The 14,938-nt window shown below is 34.1% G+C and overlaps 1 protein-coding gene across 1 annotated transcript in view; it reads right to left on the bottom strand.

Annotated features, from left to right (window-relative positions):
• LOC149133500 (organic cation transporter protein-like) overlaps positions 1 to 14,938 on the bottom strand; it is a 58,484-nt gene that overhangs the window by 8,067 nt on the left and 35,479 nt on the right. The window contains exons 5-7 of the mRNA XM_089358495.1: positions 9,517 to 9,688; positions 4,600 to 4,812; positions 2,164 to 2,390 (exon numbers count right to left, since the gene is read on the bottom strand). Coding sequence (XP_089214621.1) covers positions 2,164 to 2,390; positions 4,600 to 4,812; positions 9,517 to 9,688 — 612 coding nt within the window. The remainder of the gene's footprint in view (positions 1 to 2,163; positions 2,391 to 4,599; positions 4,813 to 9,516; positions 9,689 to 14,938) is intronic.

Here is a 14,938-nt window from a genome sequence, read left to right as displayed (position 1 = left end):
CACAACAATTAGTTATCTATCTATTAAATACGCTAAAAGTTTTAGAAAAACTATGCGTATCATATTATATAAAAAAAACAATTACATTTAATGGGTTATTTAGAACTAAAATATTTAAATGCTTTTCTATATTTGTAAGGACATTTCATTGTAAAGTTCCTTTTATAATTCAATAATATTAATTTAGATGTAATTACATAATGCCTCAAGGCAAAGATCACATTTAAAATTACCACAATTGTACTATGGCGCGTAACTAATAACAGATCCCTTTAAATCTTACTTAATGTTTCTATCTTTTAAATCCCAAATGTATTTACTAAGATTCGTAGAATTACATAATGCCAATCCACAAGTTAGTCTACTTTACCCATCTAAATCAGATATTGGTAAAATTTGTAAATTTATTATTGTTAAACATATTCCTAAGCTTAGACAAAATATTAAATTATATTTGTGGTCTAATTCATTGGAAGTAATTGATTGGTTCATGAATATTAGGAACGAAAAAAGCGAACGAAATTCATTCAGTTTGACACATCAAGTTACTACTCATCCATGAACCCTATAATATCTAATATGGCCTTAATTTTCGCAATGAAGAATTCAGATTCATCCAAGCGTGAAATTAATACAATACTAATGGCTAGGAAAACCACAATTGAATTCGATGGAAAGAACTGAACTCGGACTATTTCGACATTACTATGGGGTTCCGTGACTCAGCTCAAGTAACTGATTTTGTGGGTATTTACATTCTTATCTGTATTCATATTGAATGACCTGAATTAGGGGTGGATTATATAGAATTGACGCACTTTTCCTTATCTCTATGACTAATAAGGTTAATCTACAAAGGTTCCGGAAACAAAAACTTCTTCAATTCTTTAAGCATCTTGGCCTCTCTATCTCGAGAGAAAATTATCATACTAAAGTTACATTCTTTTATGTTACAGTGGATTTCAGTACTGAACTACACCAACCGTATAATAGACAGAATGAGTGCTTAAGGTAAGTGAGTAAAACTTCTAATCATTCTAGGAGCATCATAGACTATATCGTTAAACATATATCAAATCGTATTTCAAGGCCTTCTGCTAGTGAGTATGTATCTTTCACAAAATCAAAATTACTATAACCACGCATTATCTGAGGCTGGGTATAAGGACAACATTTGGTGTATCCAGAATTAAAATACTTATAAAATTCCCGGAAATGATAGAATATTAAATACGATGAAGCTTGATAGTGACTCTAACAAAAATGAAAATAAAAACAACAAGCAGTCTTATTTAACTAAGCTAAATAATAACAAAAACAGCGATACAAATAAGATTAGTAAGAAAGAAAAATAAACATATGATTAACAAGCATAGATTCAACTCTATAGATATATGGTTGGCATAAACATTGGTAATAGTAGTAGTAGTAGTAGTAATAATAATAATAATAATAATAATAATAATAATAATAATAATAATAATAATAATAATAATAATGGAGAAACTTTCAAAATACAAAGACCTGGAAATAGAGGTAACTCGAATGCAGAATCTAAAAACAGAAACAATTCCTATCATAGTAGGTGCCTTAGGTATGATAAAAAAAAATATTCAGACAAATACATAACAAAAACACCAGGACTTACAAATATATATAACATACAGAAAATTGCACTATTGGGCACTGCACACATCCTACGCAGAATACTTTCAATACAGTGACCATAAGAGGATCACAGCAAACCACAGCAAACCACAGCAAACCACAGCACATACCCATGGCACACAGAACTGCGCTCGGTAGTGAAATGAAAGCACGCTATAAAAATAAGACAAATGAATAATAATAATAATAACACAGAAAATTGCACTACTGGGCACTGCACACATCCTACGCAAAACACTTTCAATACAGTAACCATAAGAGCATCACAGCTAACCACAGCACATACCCAAGGCGCACAGAGCTGCGCTTGGTAGTGAAGTGAAAGCACGTTACAAAAGTAAAACTACTGAACAATGATAATAATAATAATAATAATAATAATAATAATAATAATAATAATAATAATAATAATAATAACAACAACAATAACTACAACAGCAATAATAATAACAGCAACAATAATAATAACAACAATAATAATAATGGTTTGTTCACCTTTAGTGCCATAGAGGACGGGAAATATTCCAGCAATACAAGCAACTCCAGCCAAAACCATCAGGCTAGCATACATTTTTTTTCTTCCAACACGATTTAACAGAAGGATACAGAGAATGTTCGCTGGAAACTCGACAACCGAATTCAAAAAAAAATTTACATAGAGATTGCCATACAATTTGCCAACATTAAAAGTAAGGCCGTAATATACCAAGCTCACAGTCGTCCTATATAAAAGAAATGAAATATTTTATATAATATGAATGATTGGATAAAAGTTGCTGACCAACAACAAGTAAAGTTATACAACTAACTGTCTAATATAGACAACTAAGACAACTTAACTGAGACAGAGTTAGCCAATGAGAGCCAGTTAACTTTAGTGTGTTGGATACATGGTGAGTAGATGGTTTATATGTTTATGTGGCGTGTTTGTTTATGTGCTTGTGTGATGTTTATGTTTATATCTTCAAAGGTTTCGGTCGCTTGTCATTGCCTCCGTGAGGCCCAACATTTGAAGGTCGCGCTTCATCCCCTCATCCCAAGTCTTCTTGGGTCTCCCTCTTCCACAAGTTCCCTCCACTCTTAGGGTGTGACACTTTTTCACACAGCTGTCCTCATCCATACGCAACACATGGCCATACCAGCGTAGTCGTCTCTGTCTTGCACACCACATCTGATGCTTCTTATGCCCAACTTTTCTCTCAAGGCACTTACACTTTGACGTGTATGCACACTGATATTACACAACCAGCGGAGATTCATTTCTTGCAAGCTAACGCATGTTCTCAGCAGTCACAGCCCATGTTTCACTGTCGTGTAGCATGGCTGTTCGCACACATGCGTCATGCAGTGTACCTTTCACTCTGAGCGAGAGGACTTTCGTTACCAGCAGAGTTAGAATCTCTCTGAAATTTTCCCATGATATTCTTATTCTAGCAGCTACTGACTTGATCACCTAGGTAACGGAAGCTATCAACTACTTCTAGTTTTCCCCCCTGGCATGTGACGGAAACTGTTTTCTGCACATTTTCAATGCTTATTGCCCTCGTGCATTTACCACACACAAAAACTATCTTCCCAGTTAGCCTTCCTTTGATATTGCTGCACCTCTTAAGTCTCCATAGCTTACACTGGGTACATCTTATGGAGTTTCTACCTACGCCTTTTCTAAGATCGAGCAGAGCCATCTACCTGAAGGGATTTGTGATTTGTCTGCCTTCCTACTTACTAAGGCTTTGGTTTTTGCTAGAGTGACTCTAAGACACTTGCTTCCACAGTTTTAATAGTGACTTTTCCTCTAGTTTTTATAGTGATTCATCTATTAGAGCCAGGTCATCAGCATAGAGGAGCTGCCAGGGGCATCCTGTCTTGAATTCCTCTGTTATTGCCTGGAGGACTATGATAAATAAGAGGGGGCTGAAGATTGATCCTTGGTAGACCCTACACCTACCCGGAATTCTTCTCTATACTCGTTGCCAACACACACCCTACTGTACATAGCTTGTACAGCTCTCACTGACCACACATCTATGCCTAGTTTCCGCAAAGACCATCAGATAGGGGATCGGGGGACTCTGTCAATGGCTTTCTCCATGTCAATGAAAGCCAAGTACAGAGGTTTATCTTTGGTTAGGTATTTCTCCTGCAGCTGTCTTACCAGAAATATAGCATCAGTGGTGCTTTTCCTTGGCACGAACCCAAACTGCATCTCATTTAAATTGACTCTCTCCCTAATTAGTTGGGCTATGGCCCTCTCCGTGACATTCATCACCTGATCCAACAACTTGATACCTCTGTAATTATTTGTATCTAATGCGTCACCTTTACCTTTGTAGCAGTTGACTATGGTGCTGCTACATCAATCATTGGGTATGACTCACTTGGTTGACTATACAGGTAACTAGACTATAGCCTACACCGCCAGATATTTTAAGTACCTCTGCGGTGATTCCTGATGGGCCGGAGGCTTTCCCGATCAATATAGGTGCATGCATGGTTGTATAGTAAGAAGCTTACTCCCCAACCACATGGCTCCAGGTTCAGTCCCACGGCGTGGTACCTTGGTCAAATGTCTTCTACCATAACCATGAGCTGACCAAAGCTTTGTGAGCGGATTTGATAAATGGAAACTGAAAGAAGCCCATCATATATATACATATGCATGCGTATATAACTATGTGTGTTCTTTGTGCATGAGTTTGTCCCACACCACCACTTGACGACCAGTGCTGGTTTGTTTATGTCCCCATAACTTACTAGTTTAAAAGAATCCAATAGAATATGCACCAGGCATAGAAAGAGTTCTGGTATCAATTAATTCGAGTAAAAGTTTTTCAAAGCGGTGCCCCAGCCTGGCCGCAGTCAAATGAGGGAAACAAGTAAACGATAAAATATAAAGAATACACAGAAAATGGTAACTGTAATATCACTCACCAGTTTAGCATCATAATTAGGGTCCGTTTTAGAAGCTGAGGAATGGTAAACATTTTCCAGATTTCTACTCTTTTATTGTTCGATGAGAAAACGTTGACGATTTCTGTTTGAGGCAAAACTGTTTTATTCAGTTTGGCGATGTTGCTAAGAATTTTGTTGGCATCTTTTGTTCTCTTTTTATTGAGGAGCCATCGGGGAGATTCGTCTAGGAACCTTTCAAATAGGAAACAGAAAACATCATCAATACACCCACACACACATGTACACATACATACATACATACATACATACATACATACATATGTACCTCCAGCTTCTATATCCAGACTTTGATTTCATATTCATACCAATAATAATTGGAGCACTAACTTTTGTTAGTAAATGCTTAAATGAGAATCTGGATAAAACGGGATTTTCAGAAAGAGTAATCGACCAGCTAATTCGTACATTACCAGTGCAATCTGTGAGTGGAACAGTAAAAATATGCAAGACTTTTCTCAAGTCCCAAATGTGAATTTGTCTGTGTTAACTACATCCCAAAAATGGAGCCTTGTAACTTTGCTGGAAACAGGGTCCCTCCTCAGCGGAAGATTTATAATAATTAAAAAATAGAAGAGACGTACATACATACAGACAAACAGACAGACAGATAGAATGGGTATTTTTCAGTTTCTGTTTACCAAATCGTAGGATTTTGGTTGGCCTAAAGCTATAATAATAGACACTTGCCGAAGGTCCCACAAAGTGGGACTGAACCCGCAATCATGTGGTCAAGAAACACACTTCTTATTAACAAATCCACACCTACATCAGCATATACGATCATATAAACACATATACATAGAACTGCATATGTTTATTGTCCAAAAGTGGTTGCAATGAATTACATTGTATTCTAAGCTCTTCCAGAATCTAACAAGTCTGGATTTGAAAATATTCAAAAGTAAATATTCTTGCTACAGTGGCTAATAGCATTTTCTATCATTTTTTCTTTCTTTCCTTCTTTTTCTCCCTTCGTTATTGGAAGCACCAAATATAAATATTAGGTAATGGGTCCCTAACATCAGTTTCCATTATCTCTCCCGATACCCAAATCCCTGATTCTTTCTGCTTCATGGATTTTTTTAAACATCAGACAATTCTTTAGAAAATACATTAAAAATACAACCAAGTGAGGTTGCATATGCACACGGTTCCATTTCACTTGCATCTCATATTTCCCAAAGTGCCTGTGTTGTCAAGGTGTGAGTGATTAATTTCTGTGGCTCCAAAGCTCTGATGTTCCCAATTCTGGAGGAAAGTGGTAAGAAACTCCCAAGAGCACTGAACAGCAGAAGACCCGACCATCACCACTTAGTCAAGTGTTTTGGCCCATATCTTCTAAGCTTTAAAGGAAAATAATAATATCGACATGCTGTTATTGTGGATCAGCTAAGTGATGTGGAACGTCAGACAAGGTGGAGTAGTGGAATTAAGCCTGAAGGTCTCAGGATCAATCTCCACTAAAGACAGTATTTAAAAAACAGCTGGAGGACACCTAGGTGTTATAACCTAGGTAGGCCTGGCTCTCTCAAAGTACCAAGAACTAACAGGCCAAACACTAGCTTGATGGGAGTTTCCTTTTGAAAATTTCTTCTGTTGTCCACTGCCTTTGTTTCAAGTAACCACTTACTAAAAAATAAGTAGTGCTCTTCATTTACGTTCTCAACTGACAGGATCAAAATTATTGCTCATTCTTTAGGGGTTAAGAGGCCATGAGTTATATATTCCTCCAAACCTACACCTTAGGGGTCTTGGACCATCATGAGAAATAGGAATATGTATTTAGTCAGTGCCATTGTATCACAGGAACAAAGTCGAAGCATGAAACTGAATATCATAATTGACAGAATGAATCGTGTTTATAAAGTGGATAAAATGAGATTGTGTGACATTCATGACTTACTTTATAGTCGTCCTTATCATCATCTTTGTCTTAACATCCACTTTTCTATGCTTGCAAGAGTTGAATGGAATGTGTTGAGGCATATTTTCTATGGCCAGAAACCCTTCTTGATGTCAACCCTCACATGTTTCCTACTAAAGAAATATTTCCCCTTGACCAAACATGTTTTCATTGAAGATTGGAAACAGAGATGGACCGTATCACAATAACACTTGTTTACAACCATTTTTTTCCTGTCTAATTCCTTATACACTTGTTCCAGTGCTGCAAACGATACATTACGTTTGGGTTTGAAAACTGGCAATGAATTTTCTTTTACCTTCAATTTTCCTTTAAATTTATTGCACCGACCTAACTCATCCGAAAAAAGACATCAGGAAACAACCTTTTCACTTCTTTTTAAAAGTTTTTCTGACTCTGTATTTGAACTGACGCACGATTCCGTTACGTTTTTATAAAAACTATTTATGGGTAAATCGCATAAGTCGAAAAGTTCCATCCAGTCAGTTCCAAAAAGGTTGCTTGTGTTTTTAATACAAAAACTTTCGCTTTTATAGTTTTCCACGAAATGTAATGTCACAGATAAAGTCGCCTTTAAGAATTAATTTAATCTCTGAGACTCCACGAGCAATCTTCAAGGTTTTCTGTAGTGTAGGTTTCCCGGTTTTTTCCATATGTTTTATTTAATTAGAGCAATGTCACTACCCGTATCTAAATGTAATTTTACATTTGTATTATTAATTTTTACATACACAAATTTCTTTTGAGTCTCATTTATATTACTCGACAATGATAAAGTGTTTACGTGATGTTTTCTGTTGAGCCATTTTCTAGGTTTTGTTTTTACAGTGTGATTTTTATGACCTATTTTACCACTCAAAGCATTTTCGATTTTTATAAGGGCAGTCGAACCTGTAGTGTTAATATTCACATCTAAGACATGGATTAATTTTCTGCTTTTCATTTCTTACTTTCGATCACACCGAGTGTATATGAAAGCAGTTTCTCACTTCAATTTGTTCTGATTCTGCTCTAATTTAGTTAGAATGTGGTTTCGAACTTCCGCGTCTTTCTTTGCCGTTAAACCTTGCGAGAAAACAATTAAACATTTAAACATGTCTGATGTTAATTCATTAATTTTAAATTTCTCGCATTCCCTATTAACGATTCCAGCGTACGTAATAAAATCATCGTTCTCTTTTTTTTTTTTTGAAATATTCATGCATTGCCAATGCGTATAAAACAAAGAGTTTTGTTTCGCTGTAAATCTTTGGTAAATTATCCCAGTTTCCTTAAAACGGTCCCTTTGGTGTAATATGTAATTTCAATATTTTTCATGCTCGGCTGGTGCCATCATTCTTGGCAAAAGCCGGGTTTTTCGTTTTGTCAGACGGAGCGTTCTTCTGTAAAACTTTCCTCAGACCTTCTAAAGTAAGCAGGAAAAGTAATACCCTCCTCTAGGTTATATACGAACTCCTCTGGGTTATATACGAACACTCGGATGGAGTTTGCGACCGTGTCAGGGGTGAACGAACTAGATGCATTTTCTGTTTTCTTCTGTATCAGTTGAAATAACAGCTGTTGTTCCTTCGGAAATTCCAACAACTGTTGCAGCTGTTGTTGTAGTTGTTGTTTCTGATGCTATTTTTGCTGTAATTGAATTACCGAAGCTACTAAACCTTCTGTGTTCAAAGAAAAATCCGTCCAGCAAGAGCTTCGAATAATCTCGTCACCAAAACTGTTTATGACATACGCGTATACGTCGGGTGTAAAAAAGTATTACCCAAATAAATATTTGGATGATGGTTATCTAAAATAAGCTATTCAAGAATATACACTCATACAGAACACATTCCGTACTACACAAACGTAGGTCCGATATTAAACCTACACACAGCGAACTAAAACAGTAACCGATATGGTCGATCAACACTATCGACTACTCCGGACAGTTCAAACACTTGTTTATTTATTCAAATCCTTTATTGCACTCTCAATCACGTGGGGGTGTACAAGATTCTCCCATAACAGACAGATTACTCAAAGAAGTGTCAAACAAAGCACCAACACATAGATACATTTCAGCCGACCACAGATCTTTGATTGAATGGTCCATGGTGTCCCAAAATATTTCTTAAAAGACATCTCCACGCGATGCTAATAAGCTAGCTATGAACTGAGCCAATGACGACCAAACCCTAAGTTATATAAATATCTATCTATCTATATATTTGTTTGTCTGTCTGTCTGTCTAGATAGATAGACATTTGTTCATGGTGCCATACAGCGAGACTGAACCCAGAACCATGTAGTTGGGAAGCAAACGTCTTACCACACAGCAACGCCTGCACCTATGATGTTAATAAAGATGTTTAAGAAGTCAGGTGAAGCCTGTATTTGAAGCTTCTTAAATTACCCGTCTCTAAACATTGAATGCTTTTGCCCCAAAAGAAGAACTAATCTACATAATTGGATTGAAACGAAGGTACAGGTGTTAGATCAGAGTTTTCCTTCCCCCCAGAGAGATATCTAAACAAAGACTAAGGGTTCCTCAACCCCAGCTGTCCTTTGATGGGTTTTGTTTCTCATTCTGGAGGGTATCCAATACAAACACACCCCACTCCCACCCGCTTCCCCAAGTAAGCTTTCTAGAGTTCTAAGTTTAGTTGCCAACTATGTGACGGGTTGTATATACATATACAAATAAGTGCACACACACATTCATTCATCTATCCATACATATATACATCAATGCACCCACACATGCTCAAGTCCATCCGTTTATACATCAATACACCCATGCATTCATATATTCATACGTACATACATGCATGTATATATACATACACACATCCAGTCATACATATACACAGACATCCATACACTTGTACATACATAGAGCCAATGATCATACACCCATACATGTACACACACTCATCCATCCATCCACCCATACACGCATGCATACCTACCAGATATAGACGATAGCGAACACCACTGACGGGATTGATATTATGATCATCAAAGGCCTCCAAGTCCTCACAAAATAAGTCAGCAAAGAAATGATCAGTAGTCCGATGGTAAACACCATTTGGATTGCAATGGAAGATTTCATTCTACTGTCCACCGAAGACACTTCAGAAGCTAGAATTTAAAAGAATGATGACAACAAAACCAAAGATGATGATATAAATAGGGAATGTATAATACACACACGCGTGCGAGCATGCGCATATGTGTGTGATTGCATTAGGAGGAAAAGGTGTGAAAAAATCCAGGCAGATGTCAATAAATCACTCATCTTTAACCGAATTTGGTTAACAATATCCAGCAATCAGACACCAATAAATGCAAGTAGAATACACATCCAGCGTAATTCCTCATGGATGACGAATAGATCTAAATAGTATTTAGAAGAAATTCAAGAAATTCAGAGTATTAGACAACAAAACTAGGAATAGAGAAAATCACATTTTTAATTGTTGAATTCACCAAAGAAAGCCGTCGACCGTTTCTGTTGTATCGCCATCTTTAGATACAAGAAATATCATTCAAATTGATACATCTGAAAATACATAACTCCACTAGATTTTTGTAATGGTATTCATTTGAAAATAATTTGAAAATACATTAAAATATTGTCTGTTTAAAGAAAGCTAAAATATAAATACTTACTGTACAAACAACTTACATTTTTGAAATCACATTCATTTCAAAATATTTCTAAATGATTAAAATACTGTGTTCAACAAAAGCGAAAATAGAAAGATGTTATAAAGAAATCGTAGTCTTTCATTGTCAAGTCACTGTGTCTAATCGAAAGGTAAGAGTTTCTTCCCTTCTTGGGTTAAGTTATTTTCGGAGAATTTTCTCATTACGCACCATTTTGAATAATTATACTCCGAAAATAGTATCTCAATAACCAGTTGTCCGATTTACGTGAAATTTATTTTATTCGCTTTCGCATTCACATTTCGGGGGCGACTTAATTCATAGTATTTTCACATTATGCGACAGTTTAGCTGGATAACATTGCAAGCAAACAAGCAAGATTCAACCTCACGTTTAATGTATGATATATATATATATATATATATATATATATATAGGAAATTTGTTGCGAATGGTCGTTTTTCATGTTATCGTCTATTTTCCATATCCTGTGTTTTGTTTGATTTTCACTTCTTATATTCTTTCTATCCCACCTTTCATATATATATATATATATATATATATATATATATATATATATATATATATATATATATATATATATATATATATATATATATATATATATAGATAGATAGATAGATAGATAGATAGATAGATAGATAAATAGATGTATATCTATGCATATGTCAACATGCGCCCATATGCATGTCTATATACTTTTCAACATTGTTGTGTGTATACATGTGTATATATGTGTATATATGATATCAAATTTATTTTGTCATAAAAACTAGTAAATGTACCCAGCCATGCATTCTTTTGCCCCAAAATAATATAAGCATGTACTAACCTTAATGTGATGAATTGTACTTCCAATTGTTAAATGTGCATATCTATTTATATATATATATATATATATATATATATATATATATATATATATATATATATATATGCTCATATATAAAAAAAATTGCGTGTTGTGTAGCCGGATACTTTTCCAATATATACATATATATTCCATTATGCATATTTCTATATTTCTATATTCCAGTATATTATAATTGTATTATAGTTTACCATATGTATATAAGTATCCCAGTATATAATAATTATACATAAAAATCATACATAAATATTTGATTACGATTTTCTCTGTATATTCGTATGTTCATTGTTATATAATTTTTAATATATTATTTTTAGCGATCAAGATTTATAACTATTTTTATTTTATTCTTTATTCAAATGTTTATAATATATTTAAATAATTTTTAAATATAATTCTTATACATATTTTTCTATAATCTATAGTTGTTTTTCATAATACAATAATGTATGTTTATACCTACATCACTAATATGAATTCAGGCCTATGTATAAACATTATTGACGTACATATGTGAACATGTGTACATGTGTACATGTGTACAGGTGTTCAGTGTATAAGGGTGTCTCTGTGTTACATAGGGTGCATATGTGCATTATCGTATGTTTCCGTGTCTCATTACTTTTTTGTCCATAATTGTCAGTAAAACGTGGTTTTGTTTAGTTGTACCGGTATCTACATGCACAAACCATTATATATATACATACACACACATACACACACACACACACACACACACACACACACACACACACACATATATATATATATATATATATACACACACAAATAAGAGGAATGGCCAGCAAAAGTGGACTACTATATGCTAGAAATAGATGCCGAATCATCTAACCACAAAGAATATGTTCTCAGTAAAATTTCAGCGAGACGACAGACAGCATATAGGAGTCCACTTTTGCTGGTCATTCCTCTTATTTGTGTATGTAATATAATTCTAATCTTCGGATTTTTTTAATATGCTAGACCACTGGTTTTAATTGATTGATATCAATTTCTACCCTTATTATTAAATTTTATATATATATATATATATATATATATATATATATATATATATGTATAAAAATGAGAATGTGTGTCTGTCTGTCTGTCTGTCTGTCTGTCTGTGTGAATCCCTAAAACTCGAGAACTACGCAACCAATTTCATTCAAATTTTACACATGCCTTACTTAGGGTTCCAGTTGTGTTTTAGTCAAAAAAATTTTTTAACTTCTTGCAGAGTTCGAGCCCACGGCAACATAATATCTCCTCCACTATTTAAGTATTACGTGTCAAAAGTGAAACAAAAACACTCATGTCAAATACTTTCACTTTAAAAATGAAACTATTCCACTAACTGAAACAATCACATTTCGATACTGTAATGACACATACTTTCAGAGAGAGAGAGAAAGAGAGAAAGAGAGAGAGAGAGATGTATATGTATACATATAGATGTATATGTACACGTTATTCCACTAACTGAAACAATCACATTTCGATACTGTAATGACAGATACTTTCAGAGAGAGAGAAAGAGAGAAAGAGAGAGATGTATATGTATACATATAGATGTATATGTACACGTATATGTATAGATATATATATAGATATAGATCTATATGCATACATGTATATGTATACATATGTGTAGATGTATATATATATAGATGTACATGTAATATGTACACATATATACATATATATACATGCATACAGATATCTATACATATATACACCCATCACACACATACACATGCACACAAACACACACATTAGTCATTTGTTTTCTTATCCAAAACTACGTCAAAAGTACTGAACGGATCTTTATGAAATTTGGAAATTATATTCTATGCATAACGGTCATAACTCTCATGAAAATTCATATATTTTTGATGTTGATGAAATTTTAACCCGAACATAACAGATGAGCGTTATTTGTAATTCAACGGTACAACAGTGTAAGACTACCCTTTCAGATATACTTACATTGTGATTTCTGCAATGTGGTGCATAAATTGTCAAGTAAATGAGACGCATCTTTGCCTCCACTGATTCACTTGCAAAGTGTTGAGTAAAATTATTTCGTTGCAGACCTCCTTTGAGTCTTTTTATTATCACTGCGACACATAGTCCCCAGTTGGTAACAGTGATTTCAAGGCCTTCCCAGATGAGAGACTGGCATTCCAATTAATGTCTATGTTCCATGCTGGAATGGATTGGAGAGTTATTAATGTAGAAATATGGTATCGTAGCTACTAACAGTTGAGGGTTGCGTAGTCTAGACGGCGGTTTTAGATTTCATTATTCTCTTTAACCCGGGCAAAGTCGGGTATTTCTGCTAGTATATATATATAGGCCAGAATTTTTTTTTTAGTAAGCATATCTATCTACATAATGCCAATATTTTAAATTTTTGCAAACTCCATAGCAGGCACAAACTAGACCATTTCGCCTCCTTATTTATAATCTCCCCTACACTAGTCAATATTCGAAAACAGTTACTTTCTCTTTAATTATTCTGAATTCTTTTCCATATATTAATTTTTCTATATACCATTCTATAGATGATTTATAGTTTTAGCAGCGGACATTGTAAGTAAAATACCCCCTCATCTTCATATTTTATTTATTATTCTTATAATTTTTATATTTTTTATATCGTTTTATTAACCGCCTTTTAGTATCTACTGTTAATGCTTTAATTACTTTCTGTAATACCTACTTATCTCCTTCTATAATTCCGACATATTATTTACATAAAACATTCTTTTATAAAGTTTATATACCACTAACCATTTATGATTGCTTTTAAACATTCTTTCTAATTTATAGATAAGCCATATTGATTATTAAATATAAATTTCAGTCTCCAGTATTTAAAATTCCATATTTCCTTATTTGGATATTCTTTTTTCAACCCCACTTGCTTATTACTTCTTATATATGAGTTTTAAATTGGCTCTTTTATATTAATTTACCTATATTTCTATATTATATATTTCATCATCTAACCGTTTACCGATAGTCGTCTTTAAAACAGATATGACTCCGAGAACAATTACACATTACAAAAATTACTAAGAACACCATTTTTTCTTTATTTAGTTTTTCTTAAATTTTTCCTTATTCTGCTACTGCTGAGTACTCTTTAACAACTCAGATACTTAAAATGAATTTATTGTCTTTCTGTACGAAACGATCGTATTGCGATATGAATTTAAAATATTTTATTCCATATTAACATCTAATCTCCTCCATTTACGAAAAATATGATTAAACTTGTCAAACTTTCAAACTTCGTTCTATAACTTAAATCATATACTAAATATAGTTATATATATATATATATATATATATATATATATATATATATTTAATCAAAAGATTAAATGTGGTACTTAAAATGTTTGAGGCACCAGAATTTGGCAGGGTAAAAACCAAAAACAAAATCAAGAGATTTGGTGAATAAAATTTTAAGAAAAGCAACAAAAATTCAATAGGTTACAGCCCAGTCAAGATGGTATTTTTTCTTCTCTTAATCTTGTTTTTTGCACACATCTACAAAATGACAGAGCTGGGTGACAGGGTGAGGAGAGCTGGGTGACAGGGTGAGGAGAGCTGGGTGACAGGGTGCACTGTCATCGTTAAGAATCCAATTCTTTGTTCTCCATAGATCCGATCGCTTTCGCAGAATGTCCTCCCTCAAATGCTTCAAAACCTGGTTCGTTGTCCTCTGTCGATCCTCATTTACAAGCTGATGACTTTTCTCCACATTTCCAGGGGTAACGTTCGTTGGAGGTCTTCCTGATCGTTCATCGTCTCCCAGG

This window comes from Octopus bimaculoides, chromosome 10 (assembly GCF_046866305.1).
Source record: "Octopus bimaculoides isolate indiv1 chromosome 10, ASM4686630v1, whole genome shotgun sequence".
Lineage (NCBI taxonomy): Eukaryota > Metazoa > Mollusca > Cephalopoda > Octopoda > Octopodidae > Octopus > Octopus bimaculoides.
This window is presented reverse-complemented; position numbering and strand designations above follow the sequence as displayed.